The following is a 15,616-nucleotide window of genomic DNA, read 5'->3' as shown; positions in this document are numbered from 1 at the left end:
TTATAATTGTGAATGATGGTTGGTTTTATTATTAGTATCATATACTTTGTATTATTTATCGCTCACACAAGCTTCGTAGCTTATCCGGGTTGCTGTTTGCCCGGTGCACCATTTCGATGGTGTAGGCACTGATCTTATAGGTAACAAGTCTGAGTAGCTTCGAGAGGTTCGTAGGTGGGGTAGTGGTACAGTTATCAGAGATTTGGAGTGCTAGGTTACCCCTATATCCTATCTTGTACTTTATCTTTGGGACTTTCTTTTGAGCACCTCAATCTTGTTCTTAGTAAAGCAAAGATTATGCTTCTTTTTGGGATGTACATATTTGTAAATATTTTGTGGAGAACTTAGCCACCTTCATATTATTTTGGTTTATCAGTTAAAGTATTTTATTCCGTAACTTATACCGTATTCAACGGACGTTATTTTCCTTGTCACGTGTCGATTCTCGACGTATGTTGGGATCGGGGCGTGACATTATCCTCATTAGGTAACCAGAGCAATCGAGTGAATATCACAAACTTGACACTTTACGTTGTTTCAAAATATCGCTGATTTTGTGCATCAACAGCATATATTCCGGAATTTTTTCAAACAAATTTTAACGATTAAAAGACACGATTATCCTTTATTTTGGACCACCATAAAAAAAAAAAAAATCATTCTTTGAGACATTGGACATATTATAAAAGGATAGGAAAAGACGAGGCACTTACAACTCAATTAATAAATCAATCACTCAAAGATTAATATTTAAAAAGCCAACCTCAAAGAAAGACATCATTTCATACCATTTCAAGCATTTCCACTAGAAGACGTAACTTACCTTCGTTCGCATTTCTTAAAATCAAAAGCTTCAACCACTAATTTGAAGCATTTATGTGATTTTGTTGCCTTCTTTTATATATTATGTTGGCCATTCTCTACATATGATTGCCAAGTTCTTAGCTTTCTAGGCATAGAAAACAACCTCCATTGATCCTTCCCCACTAGATGACAATATTATTACAGCAACTAGTAGTAACCCGTCCGCAATCAACCAACCACGATGTTCAACTTCCGGCCTACTCCTAAAGGCCTGAAAATTTTGGGTGTAAAGAATTGATGTGTATTCCCAACATGATCAGGATACCAAAACAACAAAGTGCTTCCCCATTATATCAAAGACAACGTGTTAGTGTCGGTTGACGTTTCATTTGGTTACTAAATCCCCTTCGGATTAAGTGCACACATGAAATGTGTTCAAGGGGCAAAGTTGTGCAATATTTTATCAAAAATTGTTCTGCAATATCAAGTTTCTCATCTTTGTCCTCGTCCTCGTGATCAGCATGATAGGATTCATAGTCACCGCCCTCGGATTTGACATTAGGGGGCAAGAATAAAACATGGAAAGCAAATCTATTTGTTTCCAAATATTGGTAGTAAATATAAGGGTGAGCAATCGACCATGCATTTGCTGGTCACCTGATGACCAACAGAACATTTCTACAATTTCCAATTGCAACTTTTATTGACAATCCTGTTTTCGAACTGCTCAACCACTAATGGGGAATTTACTACGCCGGATGGACTGTTTTATTTCTTAAGGACTATGCTTGATAAGTATGTTTCAATGGAATCAAGTAAAGTTACAGGCATTCTGGATTCAACTCTCAGAGAGAGAGAGAGAGAGAGAGAGAGAGAGAGAATTGTTTTTTTCATTCATTGATCCATATGAATCACATTTGTGTACAACTTGTGTATCCAAGTAATTTACAGAGTCAAGGCCTACATGTATGCAGAGCTCAAGATCAATTTCTTTTACTAATTACTGCAGAAGCAAATCAGTGCAATGCTAAAATGTAAACTTCAAGCACTACTCTTAGTATTTATTTCGGATCAAATTGTTGAATAACATATCTGAGCAAAACGTACCTCAAAGTTAGCCATCCACAGTGCTCTATTGATTACAATCATCTACTTTAGGTTGATCCACTGACTGGCAATTAGGTTCCGTTTCATTTAAGAAGGCTTCTGAAGTGATATCGGCATCACCATATTCAGATACAGACCCAGCATCCATGTCCTTTTCCGGACTGTCAAGTTGCACACATTCAACTACTTCACTGCCGTAATTTTCCAAGTCATGACTACTCCCACTTGACAATGTTTCTTTCTTCACAATATTGAATACAATTCCATTATGTATCCTTTCAGGCTGCAAGAGATCACCTTCAGTCACCGTAATGCTAGAACCGTTTCCTGAAACCATGCTTCCAAACTCCCTCTTGTCAAATTTTATGCTTTCAGGACTTCTTTCAGGTGTTGTACCTCTTGAGCTTTGATAATAATGGTTATTGCCTCCCATCTGAACCATCATTGACTTCGGACTTGTCAGCACACTTCTGTTCAATTCAGCATCAATGTCCAAATTTTGAACAAAGTCGATGAACTTATTTGCTGACGTTGTCCTCATCAAGGGTCCACCAGATCTTGTCCAAGAATTGAAATCAACACTCTCAGAGTCACTGTCACTTCCATCATGTAAATTACGGTGGGTTTGAAAACTTTTACCAGAATGAACTCCACTAGTAGATGTGCCAACACCATGATGGAATGAGGAACCACCATCTCCAATGAGGTCTTCTTCAAGGGAACCACTTGAATTTTCTCGAGCAATGCAATTCCAAGATGGAATTCTCCTAGATGCACTGAATTTGGTTGTACTAGCTAGGCCATGAGAAGAAGCCGCAGCTCTTTCTGCACTCCTTTTGAGTCTACGCATGTGGTTGAGAATTACAACACACTCATCAAGAGCAAGCTCAATGCCACAATTTGCTTTTATGGCCGAGAGCTTCTCCCAAGTGCACCTTCTACCTTGGTTGGCTGCCTTTTGAAGCTCAATATATGTTGGATTTTGTATGATTTTTGAGTACTGGAAAATATGTCAGAAAAACAAAACGCTAGTTAGTCTCCATCTAGGATTATTAAAAATGATCCAGATGATTAAAGAAAATAGAAAGGTATCTTCAAAATAGTCCTCAAGGAAATTTGGTAAACTTGACTTTGCCAATAACGGAAGTTTTAAAAAAGAACTTTAATGTAAGGTTCCATGGAAACAATGACCAATCCTAATTCAGTAGTTATTCCCTAGCTGACACTCTGACCATCAAAATTACTACTTTATCCATGTACCTGAGCAAGTGTGGCTGGCATAACAACAGTAACATCACCCTCCCAATCTTGAGCGAACAGCTTGGCAATTCCACCTAATGGAAAACCAAGTTCCAGGATCTGGTTACATCTATGCTTCACCTCCATTTCAGCAAGATGAGCAAGCTACACAGTTAAATACTAAAATTGATTAATACTCATCTCATCAGAGTGTCGATGTAGCAAAATCATGTAACAGACCCAACAGAATAAAAAAATATATATTACAAACAAATGCACAAATGATTAGAAATTCTAGCTTAATGTTCGTATACTGTCAATAAGGTGCTTACTGATTAACCAAGATGATAGACTAATTCAATTGAAAAAGACAACTTTTTCCAAAGCCACTGGATAAATCCATAAAGATGTGGCCAGAAGCTTAGTTCAAAACAAATATTTATTAAGCCATTACAAATCTAACTACATCTAAGTGACTCATCCAAGATTTTTGCATTACTTTTTATCCCAACTGAGGATCACCTATTCTTTTCGGCTTGCTACTGAGGATACATTAGTGATAGATAATCATACAACAACATTACTTTTCCCTTCTAACTTCTACAAAGTTTTTAGGTACGGAAAAGAAAAGCAGCATTAAGATGGCAGATGCTTGTTGACAAGCCCTTAACCTTTCATATTCCTAATTAGCAAAATAAAATGATAGCGAGAGAAAGCAAAAAAAAAAATTGGACAAAATCATAAATTTCAAAAGACTCTGAATTGAGGTCTATCAATGAATACCTTAGCAGCGAAGTTGCCTCCACAAGCTCTCACAAATTCCTTTAGCCGTAACAATGGTGCAATATGAGGATTTGCCTGACTGACGATAAAATGATTAACATTGAACAGTTCTTTCAGCTGCATCATAGGTAAATCTATCTCCAAGCTACCATCTCTCCACCTACGCACTGGCATCGACCCCTCCTCTGGACCCAAATTAAATGGAGGATGATATGGAACAATCTCTCCACTTCTATCCTTTGCCATTAGTTCCTGAGCCTCAAAAAGGCCTGGAAAAGCACAAGAAGCTGTCACTGCACTCCATATAACAACATGAGGTGAAGTCAAGTAGTTGAGGCATCTAGGTGGCTCATGCTTCCTTGGGGAGCAAACAGTTATCCCAAGAATTCGACCTGTCATGTCATAAGCTTCTTGAAATGTCAGGTTACTCGTTAGATGCCTTAACATCATTTGCAACTGCCTGATCTCATGAACTGCCCCACGTGTCATGACCCTCTTGACAACTGTAAAAATCCCGCCCATTTGATCAAAAAACTGCAATGAGTGCCAAGAATCCTCAAAAAAGCTCTGGAGCTCAGGCCAAGACCTAGTGGCAACAACAGAACACATAATGGATCCTACACTGGAACCAGCGATTATTCTTGGCAAAAGCTTATGTTCGACCAGTGTTTTAACCACACCGACATGGAAAGATCCAAGAGAAGCACCCCCACTCAACAGCAAGGCAGTTCTCCCAAAAGCATGCCTTGTTTCATGCATGAAAGCCAGCTTCTCTTCCAACGAGAGCTCTTCTGAGTCCGAATCACAAACCATTCTCAACTGAGTTGTGACCTCATCAATGTATTCCTTGATGAGTTTAGGAACATGAAGTTTCTCCTTGTGAAGCTCAGGGTTGCACATGTTACCGAGATTTCTAACAAGATCTGCTCGCATGCAGAACATAATATCTCTGAGCGAACCCTCTTCACGACGGTGATGGAGCTCTTGAAGCTTGTTCCTAACTACTTCTTGATCATAAAGGTCTGATTCATTCATCTTTGGTGTCTCTTTATCAAGCATCCTAGCGGCATGAGCCCACTCCTCATAGGTCAAAGCAGTTCTCATCATATTTCTCCAAAATTTCCTCCGATAAGCCATTTCTGCCTTGACTTTGACATTCGTGTAACGTTTCAACAAAAAAGCAATGATTGTCACCATTGCCAATATCCCTTGGGGGTTTCGAGGATGCAACCATGAGAACATGGGAGCCAAAAAGTTTTTGAATCTATAGACAAAACTCAAAAACGTACGAAATATTTGATGCCTCAAGTGTGACATTGACTTGCAAAATAAAACCCTGAAAGCGATTGTCCGGCCAACAATGGTTGAAGGTCCAATTGGAAACGGATCAACACTGGCCTCATTACTTATATCCATGTTTTCTGAGTAAGTAAAATCTCTGTATTTCTATTTCTACGGCAACAAAACTGAAGAGCTATAAAATCTACACCAGACTTTACAACTACAACACGGTTTTCAAGCTCTCAAGGTTTTCGAAAGAATGACAAAAATCCTGGATGTATGAAGAACTAAGAACACAAAGTCAAAGAGATATGATTCCAAATGTTCAACAAACAGAATTATCTAATGCTTCAACCTTTAAGCTCAAATGAATTGAAAAACTAGTTGCAGATGAAATATTACCAATTTTCCAAGTCTTTGAAGCTTTCCAAATCCCATAGAATTCTGCCAAACGCATTCAAAAGACACAAACTTTGACCCCAAATCCCCAAATTTCCAGCAACCCCACCAGCTCAACAGCTAGGTGGGTACTTTCCAAATCCTTCCACAACAAAAAGCCCGAAGAACTTGATCAAATACTTCAACTCCACCCAGAAAACTTGATCAACAAACAAAGCAAAAACCAACTTCCGAAATAAATCCAACCGGGTTCCTTCTACCTCAAATCCCCAAGGCAATCAAACTAACAAACAAATGGGTTCCCAGATCAGAAATTGAAATTCCAAACAACAAATAAGAGGTGAAGGGATTGGATTGGATTAATGAAACCTAAAATACCACCCAATGGATTGGATTGGGATTGAATTATGGGAGTTTTTGGGAAGTGTGCAGGGATAAAGATATGGGTGTGGTGGCGCCGCCTCGATTAGTTTGAATGGGAATCGGATTGGGAGAAAGTTACAAACATGTGGATAAGGTGGCAGAGAGAGAGAGAGAGAGCGTTCCGCTACCTATCCGACAAAATTATTTGTTTGATGGAAGTTTCTATTTCTGGAAAGTTAACGAACACAACGGAACGCCCAGAAAACCCAGAAGAAACGTACGAGTTTTCAGATTTCGGGATCTTGGGTTGATTTTGGGAGCTGAGTTTCTGAGCAAAAGAAAACGTTTTTGTTGCTTACAAGAGAAAAACAGGTGCGTCAATGATGGCGAGCGAGCTACATTATTAAAACCAGATTTCACATCCGATACGAAAAAGAAAAAGGTTTATGATGTGGCATCCACGTGCCCAACTACACTCCTAAACAATCCCTCAGTTAAATGCAACCTAATTCCTTAACAGTAATTATTTTTAGTAAACAGTATCTATCTGGTGTATTTTTATTCCAAAACTGAACAGCACAGACAACTAATATTATAATATTTACATTTTTTTATAAAATAATATTTTTATAAAGCAATAAAGTAATAAAGATATTTTTATTTTTATTTTTATTTAGTGTGTTGTTTATGTTTTTTGGAATAAAGATGTTCTTAGTTTATACAACGATTATCTTAATTTGAATAAATACGAAATTACAACATAAAGTGATTGGAAAATTATGGAATTTGATTATACATCAAATTCCCTACAAATCATGTAACGAATTTGTGGCGCTAGTATATGTGGTGCTAGGACCATCTCCACTTGGTCTCTCTTCTCTTTCATGCCTTCTTTGCACTACGTCCGCTTTTTCCAATCTCCAAAATATTTAGAATTCAAAGACATTCCTTCTAATCAAACTAATTAATGTCTATTTGAGTGTAATACAAATAAATAAATAAAATATTATCACCTGATCTGCTAAATTTTTGCCACTTCGACAATTAGAAATAGCTTGAGTGAGGGTGTCTTTCTAACAAGTAAGCGATTAGTTGAGTGTTTTCCAACAAGCAAAAAGAGATTGATTAGTTCTTCTGCCGCCAATCTTCTCGCAAAACAAGGTACGAACAGTCTTCCAAACTTCTCGCAAGTGCATCTCATCACCCATAATCAGGTCATGAGTAGCTTGAACCCACATTCACACAACTTAATATCTTCAATGACTGACAAATTCTAACTGCTTCATTAGCCATGTTTTTTGCTAACAAATATATATGAAAACTTTGGTTGAAAGTATTGAAAATATTGAAATTTGGTGTAAGGTGGAAGATGATGGTTATGCATTTATAGAAAAAAAATTACAATTTTTTGTTTTATTTTTTTCTATATTTTTTATAATTTTTTTTATTAAGTTAATTAATCTGGACTGTTAGATTTAAACACATTGAAATACAACAGCCCAAATTTGGACTCATGGCCAAAGGTAAGATTTCTGACTTTTTCCTTCTTTTTAAGGCCGAAAAACTTGGAATGTTGATATGGAAATCGAATGGTCTAGATTTTGCCACATCAGTAGTTGTTGGTTTTAGATTTCAAATTATTTTTACCGTTGGAAATCCAACGACCATCTTTGTGCCACGTTGCTCCTCTGCTAAATCTCTTGAGTGTGACTACTAAAGCAGGCCCCCTCTGCAAGCTGTCCGGAATACATGCCCACTCACGCGTGTTTGCCATGCACCTGGCAAAAAAAAAAAAAAAAAGACTGCATATGGGTGACGTCATGCTAACATCAGCCTAGCGTCACCTGGGTATTAGGTCAATGGATTCTCAACTAGGTGTGAAATTGGGTTCTGCCGAGGCCTAGTGGAGTGGGTTTTGGAGGGGGAATAAATGGGCTATCCCCTGGGGGATTGAAATTGAGGAGGACTTGCTCTAAGAGAAACTCCATTCCTAAACAATCTCCCTAGTTATATGCAACTTAATCCCCTTTAGTGAACAGTAATTGTCGAGTGCATCTCCACACCTAAACTGAATAGCCCAGACAATTTGTATTAAAATATTTTTTTATAAAATAATAAAGATAATTTTACTTTTACTTAGTGTGTTATTTATGTTGTTAACCCAATTGAATAAATACATAATTACAACCCAAAGTGAATGAAAAAATTATCTAACAAAATCTATCGTTTGACGATTGAAAAATTATGAGATCCGATTTTACACCAAATTCCCTACGAATCACCTGACCAATTTGTGGTGCTAGTATATGTGGCGCTAGGATCTGTGGTGCTAGGACCATCTCCACCTGGTCCCACTTCTCTTGCATGTCTCATTCGCACCACGTTTGCTTTTTCTGATCTCCAAAAATATTTAGAATTCAGAGACATTCCTTTTAATCAAACTAATTAATGTCAATTTGGATGTAATACAAATAAATAAATAAAATACTGTCACCTGATCCACTAAATTTTCACCAATTCAAAGATCATAACTAGCTGATGCAAGGGCGTTTCTCCAACTAGTAAGCGATTGGTTGAGTATTTTCCAACGAATTTGAAGAGATTGATCCGTTCTTCTGGCACCAGGTGCCTCACAAAACAAGGTATGAACCGTCTTCCAAAGTTTTCATAACTTATGCTCATTCCTTTTAATCAAACTAATTAATGTCAATTCGGGTCATGAGGGCTCGAAACTAGCATACACACAAAGTAACATCTTCAATTATCAACCGATTCGAACCTTCATCATTAACCCTTTTTTTTTCAAACAAAAGTATATGAAAACTTTGAGTGAAAGATTGGTTGAAAGTATTTGAAAATATTGAAGTCTGGTGTAAGGTGGAAGAGCATGGTTAGGTATTTATAGAAAAAAAAATTATAGTTATTTTTTATATTTTTTGTTTTTTAATAATTTTTTTATAAATTTTGTTAACTTATACCCATGTAGCATTGATCTCGCTCTGAGGGTGTTCCGATCATTATAACCACACTAAGTGCCACGTGTTATTGGCCCAAAAAATCATGGTCCCACAAATTTCCCTAACTATTCTGTCAAGGGTGCGCTCTGCTAAAGGATAGATAGTTACCAATGGACCATGAGCAAATCTTTTTCAGAATGACCATTTTTGAAATACGCATCGGAATGACCTCCTAGTTTCTTGTTGATCCAAAGCTACCCAAGTCAGGCTAGCCCTCTTGTTTGTGTGTCAAAGATCCGATCATTCGGAGTTCTGAACCATATTGCAAACCCTTGGTCGGAGTTCCGAATGCATAGCTGAAAAGCTAGATGCATGGCTGAATGCACCTATTTTGTTGTATCCCTTAAAGGACTTAGATGCCTTAGGAGATATTTGGCGAAGTTTATTTCACTCAAGTGTTTAATCCTATTCGAGTAAAATATTTAGAACTTTTCATACTTTACTTCATCATCGGGAAATAAACTTTAATCCAACAATCTTTCCGGAGTAAACCATTAAGTGACGGAGTTCAACACGAATAAGTTGTAGGCTTATGTGAGCTTTAGACCCCCTCGATAACATTGCAAAAAAAAATGTTAGCCCCTAAAATTATTGTTTATAAGATTTTCATCACGATATTCAGAGTACCACCTTACTCCGATAACAGGCCAAAGACCCATGAAAAATCTCTTGCTCTGAAACTTGCTTTGTTGCATTAATTGGATTAAGGATGAGAAAGTGACGAATCTTGTCCAAATGACCTCTGAATCTTAATAACAGTTTGGCACGTTTTAATAGCCTTGTTGGTTGCGAGATAATGATTATTAACATTTGCAGAAGATTAATCTAAGTGTTGTATGAGAAGTTAAGCATGACTTTAATTCTGTATATTCATTTCACCCTGCCTCATTATGGGTCTGAGAACTTTAATAAAGGAGCTTCCTTCTCAATCTGAATTGTTTGTCCGTCCCCAATGAACGTTAAACAAAAAGTTTGTTAGGGGCTTGGTCACTTTCCCATGAGATAAAAAAAAACCTTTGGAATCATTTTGTCAGGCCTTATATGTGTCAGACTTGAGCATTTATGATTTGATTACCCTTAACTAACTTTGCTAAGTTACTTCCATGAATCAGCGCTTTGTTGAAATAAAATTTGGTCTATTTAACATTACCTGAAGAAAATTCGATAAAGCAAAATAAACAGAAAGAAGAACAGAATCGTAAATTCCATCAAGGAAGAAACAAGAAACAAGAAAAAGCTGACCCAGCAAAATTTAGGAATAAAAAATACCCAATATCGAAATACTTTAAAATGGTATATTTCGTAAATTTCTCCTAATCCTAAAGAAAAAAAAAACATTGTTAAAAACACTTAAGATGTATATTAGGTATTAAAAACAGTATAAGATGAGTCATCATGTTAAAATTTGACGTGGAATGACTGGGCTAAACTAACTAATCAAACAGACTTGGAGTAGACCCATTAATCTATTAATCAAATAGGATTCATGTCAAATCTTCGCTTAACGTAACTTAGTGGTATCTTACAAAACTATAGTAGTATATAATTATATGACAAGAAAGTAAACCCAAAAACTAAACATAGTAGTTGTTGGAAAATAATAGATTTAGGATTTGGAATCAGCCTGTTAGAATTAGGTTTTGTTAGATATTTGAGTTAGTTTATTATAAATAGAGTGCTTTGTTATTCATCAGGATATAATTTAGTCACGATGTACCTCTTAGAGTTTTGTAGCTATTCCGGTATTCTCGTTTGTTTAATAATATTCTTATTATTTTGTAGTCTTGTTTGTTCCGCACTCTGATATTCAACTGTATTATCCAATAAAGGCCTATCAATTTTTTTCTTAAACTAACTTAGAGGTGCCTTATATAGAGGGCTTCTTAAGTTTAGGTCTCTATAAATATAGCTTGTAATTTAGTATACGGTCAAACTGTAGTTCTTAGATTATAGCTGTGTAGGCAATCCTTTTTATATGTTTTCCAGTTAATTAAATAATATTCATAATTTCATAATCTGTTCATTTGTTTGTATATCTAGAGCATAGGTAGCACTGGCATCCACATCAACCGCCCCACCAAGGGAGACAAACTTATGCTTTTTCTGATGCTGTAGTCATGCGAACATGTTACTGCTCCACCAGATCAATGACTTTCCTCACCACTTCCATCAATCATTCCGTGTTTAACAACTCATCAGATTTTCAGCAAAATATTAGAAAATAAAGGAATCGAATTCAACCCTTCAAGTCACGATTGCAAAGACGAACGCTCTTCTACCGCTTAAGCTACGAAGAGCAATCAACGTTAATATATATTACAACGTAGTAATAAATTACTATAACTATTATAAATATATCAAAGTTAGAGGGATAACCTTTTTGATAGGTGCGAAGCAGATGTAAAATATCACACTAAAACTATAGCTCAAGTGTATGACAGATATAAGATGGAGAAGAGATTTCTTTCTTTCTATTCTTTTGTATGTACATCGATGGCAGTAGGAGTGCTCTATTTATAGAGCAACTCCATACGAATGTCTTCTTACACTTTGAAAATTTACAGCATACCCTTTGAAATATATGATCTCCTGCATCCAAAGTCAATTTCCTATTTGCATGGGTATTGAAAGTCTTTGTGTGTGGGCATTCATAACAATGCCAACATTGTCAAAATTACCAATGTTTTCAACACTCCCCATTGGATGCTCACAACATTAGTTGCCTCATTAAAACCTTGCATGGAAAAACCCAGCGGAAAAAACCATAGTAAAGGAAAAAGAATACAACTTTACCTGGATTGTTGATATAGTGTTAAGTATACTTATGTTGCCTCGTTAAAACCTTGATAGGAAAAACTTAGTGGGAAAAATCCTAATCGAAGGAAAAAGAGTACAACAAGCATGTATGATGGATGCTCCCCTGGAGATGTATCTCCCCCTGATTCCACAGTCTCCAAATTTAGCTGTTTGGTAAGTCGACGTAATCCGATACTTTGCACTAACTTCTGAAACGTGCACTTTGGTAGAGACTTGGTGAACAAGTCTGCCAGATTTTCATTAGAACTGATTTGTCTGACTTCAATAACTTTAGCCTTCTGAAGCTCATGTGCACTGAAAAAGAGATATGTGTTTAGTCTTATCGCCCTTGATGAATCCTTCCTTCATTTAGGCAACACAGGCTGCATTATCTCCATGAATGACAGCTGGATTATCTGTCTTCAAAGTTAGACCACATGAATTCCGAATATGATGGATCATTGATCTTAACCAAGAACATTCACTACTTGCTTTATGTAAAGCAAGTATTTCTGAATGATTTGAAGATGTAGCAACTAAGGTTTGCTTTGTTGAGCGCCATGAGATTGCTATATCTCCATTCTTGAACACATATCCAGTTTGTGAGCGGGCTTTATGCGGATTAGAGAGGAAACTAGCATCTGCATATCCGACAAGGACTTGGTCATTTGTGGAATTCTTTGAGTAGAAGAGACTCATATCTGTTGTCCCACGAAGGTATCGCAATACATCTTTGACACCCTTCCAATGACGGATTGTTGGAGCAGAGCTATACTTGGCTAACAAGTTAACTGAAAAAGCTATATCTGGTCTAGTACATTGTGCTAAATACAACAAAGCACCTATTGCACTCAGATATGGTACTTCTGGACCAAGGACCATTTCATCCCCTTCTTTTGGACGGAATGGATCTTTCTTAATGTCCATAGAATGAACGACCATTGGCGTGTTAAGTGGATAAGCCTTGTCCATACCAAATCGCTTCAAGATTTTTTCAATGTAAGCTGATTGGTGGACCAAAATTCCATTAACACAATGCTCGATCTGCAGGCCGTGACAATATTTTGTTTTTCCAAGGTCTTTCATTTCAAATTCACTTTTCAGATATTCAGCAGTTTTATGGAGCTCTTCAGGAGTCCCAACTAGGTTCATATCATCAACATATACTGCCACTATAGCAAATCCAGAGTTGGATTTCTTAATGAACACACAAGGGCAAATGACATTGTTGATATATCCTTCTTTGATCAAGTACTCACTGAGACGATTATACCACATTCATCCAGATTGTTTCAGCCCATACAATGATCGCCTTAATTTGATCGAGAGCATACCACGCGATTTGTTACTTGTTTCAGGCAACTTAAGTCCTTCTGGGACTTTCATGTATATGTCAGTATTTAATTCTCCATATAGATACACAGTGATGACATCCATAAGTCGCATGTCAAGCTTTTCTGAAACCGCTAAACTTATTAAGTAACAAAACGTAATTGCGTCCATTACAGGAGAGTATGTCTCCTCATAATCAATTTCAGGTCTTTGTGAAAAGCCTTGTGCAACGAGTCGTGCTTTGTATCTAGCAATCTCGTTTTTCTCATTGCGTTTCCTTGTGAATACCCATTTGTAACCCACGGGGTTTACATCAGGCGGGGTTTGGACTACTGGTCCAAAAACACTTCGCCTTTCCAAGGAATTTAATTCTGTCTGGATTGCATCTTTCCATTTAGGCCAATCTTGTCTCTGTTTGTACTCATCAACAGAGCGGGGCTCAATATCATCACTTAATATGATTTCAGTGGCTACTGCGAATGCAAACATATCGTCAATGATTATTTCATTCTGATCCCACAATTCATTAGTACATGCATAATTTATGGAGATTTCTTTGCTTTCATGTACTACTGTCTCTTCAGGGACATGTGTCTCATCAAGGACATTCTCTTCTTCTGGAAGTTCAGAATCATGAATTATGGATTTGTCATTCATCCTCTCTTCCTGAATGATTTCATTTGGATTCAGCTGTGCCCTTGTCTTTCTCTTTCGAGGGGTTGAATCTTTTGAACCTGGTGGTCTACCATGCTTCAGGCGTGCACCAGATGAATCATTCGCTACCACTTTATTTTGTCCAACAGGGACATCAATTCTGGCAGGTGCATTTGCAGCTGGTATATGCGATTTTGTCACTTTCATAGCATCATTAAATGCATCTGACATTTGATTGGCAATGCTTTGAAGATGAACGATCATTTTTACTTCATTTTCACATTGAATGCTTCGAGGATAAAAATGAGACAAGGTGGGAACAACCCATGTCAGCTCTTTCCGTTCTTCTGGAACGGTCTTTTCTCCCCCCTAATGATGGGAAGACTGTCTCATCAAAATGACAATCAGCAAAACGAGTTGTAAACATATCACCTGTCAAGGGTTCCAAATATCTAATGATAGATGGTGAATCAAAACTCACATAAATTCCCAGTCTACGCTAAGGTCCCATTTTAGTACGTTGCGGGGGTGCAATAAGCACATAAACAACACAACCAAAAACTCGTAAATGTGAAATGTTTGGCTGATATCCAAACACAAGTTGTATTGAGGAGTATTGATGGTTGGCTATAAGTCTCAATCGAACCAATGATGCAGCATGTAGGATGGCATGTCCTCATGCAGAAACTGGCAATTTGGTTTTCATAAGCATAGTGCGGGCTATTATCTGAAGCCGTTTGATCAATGCTTCTGCTAAACCATTTTGAGTATGGACATGAGGAACAGGGTGTTCAACATCAATGCCCAATGTCATGCAGTAATCATCAAAAGTTTGAGACGTAAATTCACCAGCGTTATCAAGTTGGATTGACTTAATGGGATAATCTGGGAACTGTGCTCGTAACTTAGTTATCTGAGCAAGAAGTCTCGCAAAAGCTACATTGCCAGTAGACAAGAGACAAACATGTGACCATCTGGTAGATGCATAAACCAAAACCATAAAATATCGAAATGGTCCACAAGATGGTTTAATAGGTCCACAAATATCCCCTTGAATTCTTTGTAGAAATGATGGGGATTCAACATTAACCTTTAGTTGTGATCCTCTCAATGTCTCTGCTCAATAATGGATGTCCATTAGAGTTGGTAATGATCTTACGCATCATGGTGGATCCTGGATGATCCAGACGGTCATGCCAAAACATGTAAACCTTTGAATCAATAAACTTCTGGTTCATGACATATGTGATTCAATTGTCCTTATGTATGTATAATATAATCCACTCGAAAAACCACGCAACTTCTCCAATATACGCTTCTGGGTATTATTGGAGGTAATGCATAGATACTCCACATTTTCTGCACTTTTCGTTTCAATGTGGTATCCATTTAGACGTATGTCTTTGAAACTCAACAAATTTCGAGTATATCGAGTAGCATACAATGCATTTTGTATGGACAATATTGTTCCATTTGGTAACATAATTTGGGCTTTCCTTAAGCCTTCAATTACATCTGAAGGTCCTGATATTGTTGTTACCCCTACTCTTGTAAGTATTAAGCTTGAGAAATACTTTCAATCATGAAGTATTGTATGTGTGGTTGCACTGTCTGCAAGACAAATATCTCCGCCATTTCTCATATTCTGAGAATAACCACAGTTTTTATCCACGCTTTCTGAGTAAATGGAATCACAGTTAACAAACAATTTATAACAAGAAATTTACATGCCACTTTTATTGAATCTAAAAAACTAGTTTTAGACAACAAGTTCAGCATAATAAAAGTACATCAAACATAAACGATTTAGTCGGACCGGTATACTTCATTCCTCATTTCCA

At 37.1% G+C, this 15,616-nt stretch overlaps 1 protein-coding gene across 1 annotated transcript; it reads right to left on the bottom strand.

The window, feature by feature from the left end:
- Positions 1-1,676: 1,676 nt before the first annotated feature.
- On the bottom strand, positions 1,677-6,444 carry LOC103436385 (triacylglycerol lipase SDP1). Its single transcript, XM_008374812.4, has 3 exons — positions 3,934-6,444; positions 3,172-3,315; positions 1,677-2,911 (listed from the first exon to the last, which is right to left on the bottom strand). Exons 1-3 carry the CDS (start codon positions 5,347-5,349, stop codon positions 1,937-1,939), a joined length of 2,535 nt encoding a protein of 844 aa, XP_008373034.1. The 5' UTR covers positions 5,350-6,444; the 3' UTR covers positions 1,677-1,936.
- Between the last annotated feature and the right edge of the window lie 9,172 nt (positions 6,445-15,616).

Source organism: Malus domestica, chromosome 12, assembly GCF_042453785.1.
Source record: "Malus domestica chromosome 12, GDT2T_hap1".
Classification (NCBI taxonomy): Eukaryota; Viridiplantae; Streptophyta; class Magnoliopsida; order Rosales; family Rosaceae; genus Malus; species Malus domestica.
Note: the sequence above shows the minus strand (reverse complement) of the source record. Positions and strands in the feature narration are given on the sequence as shown.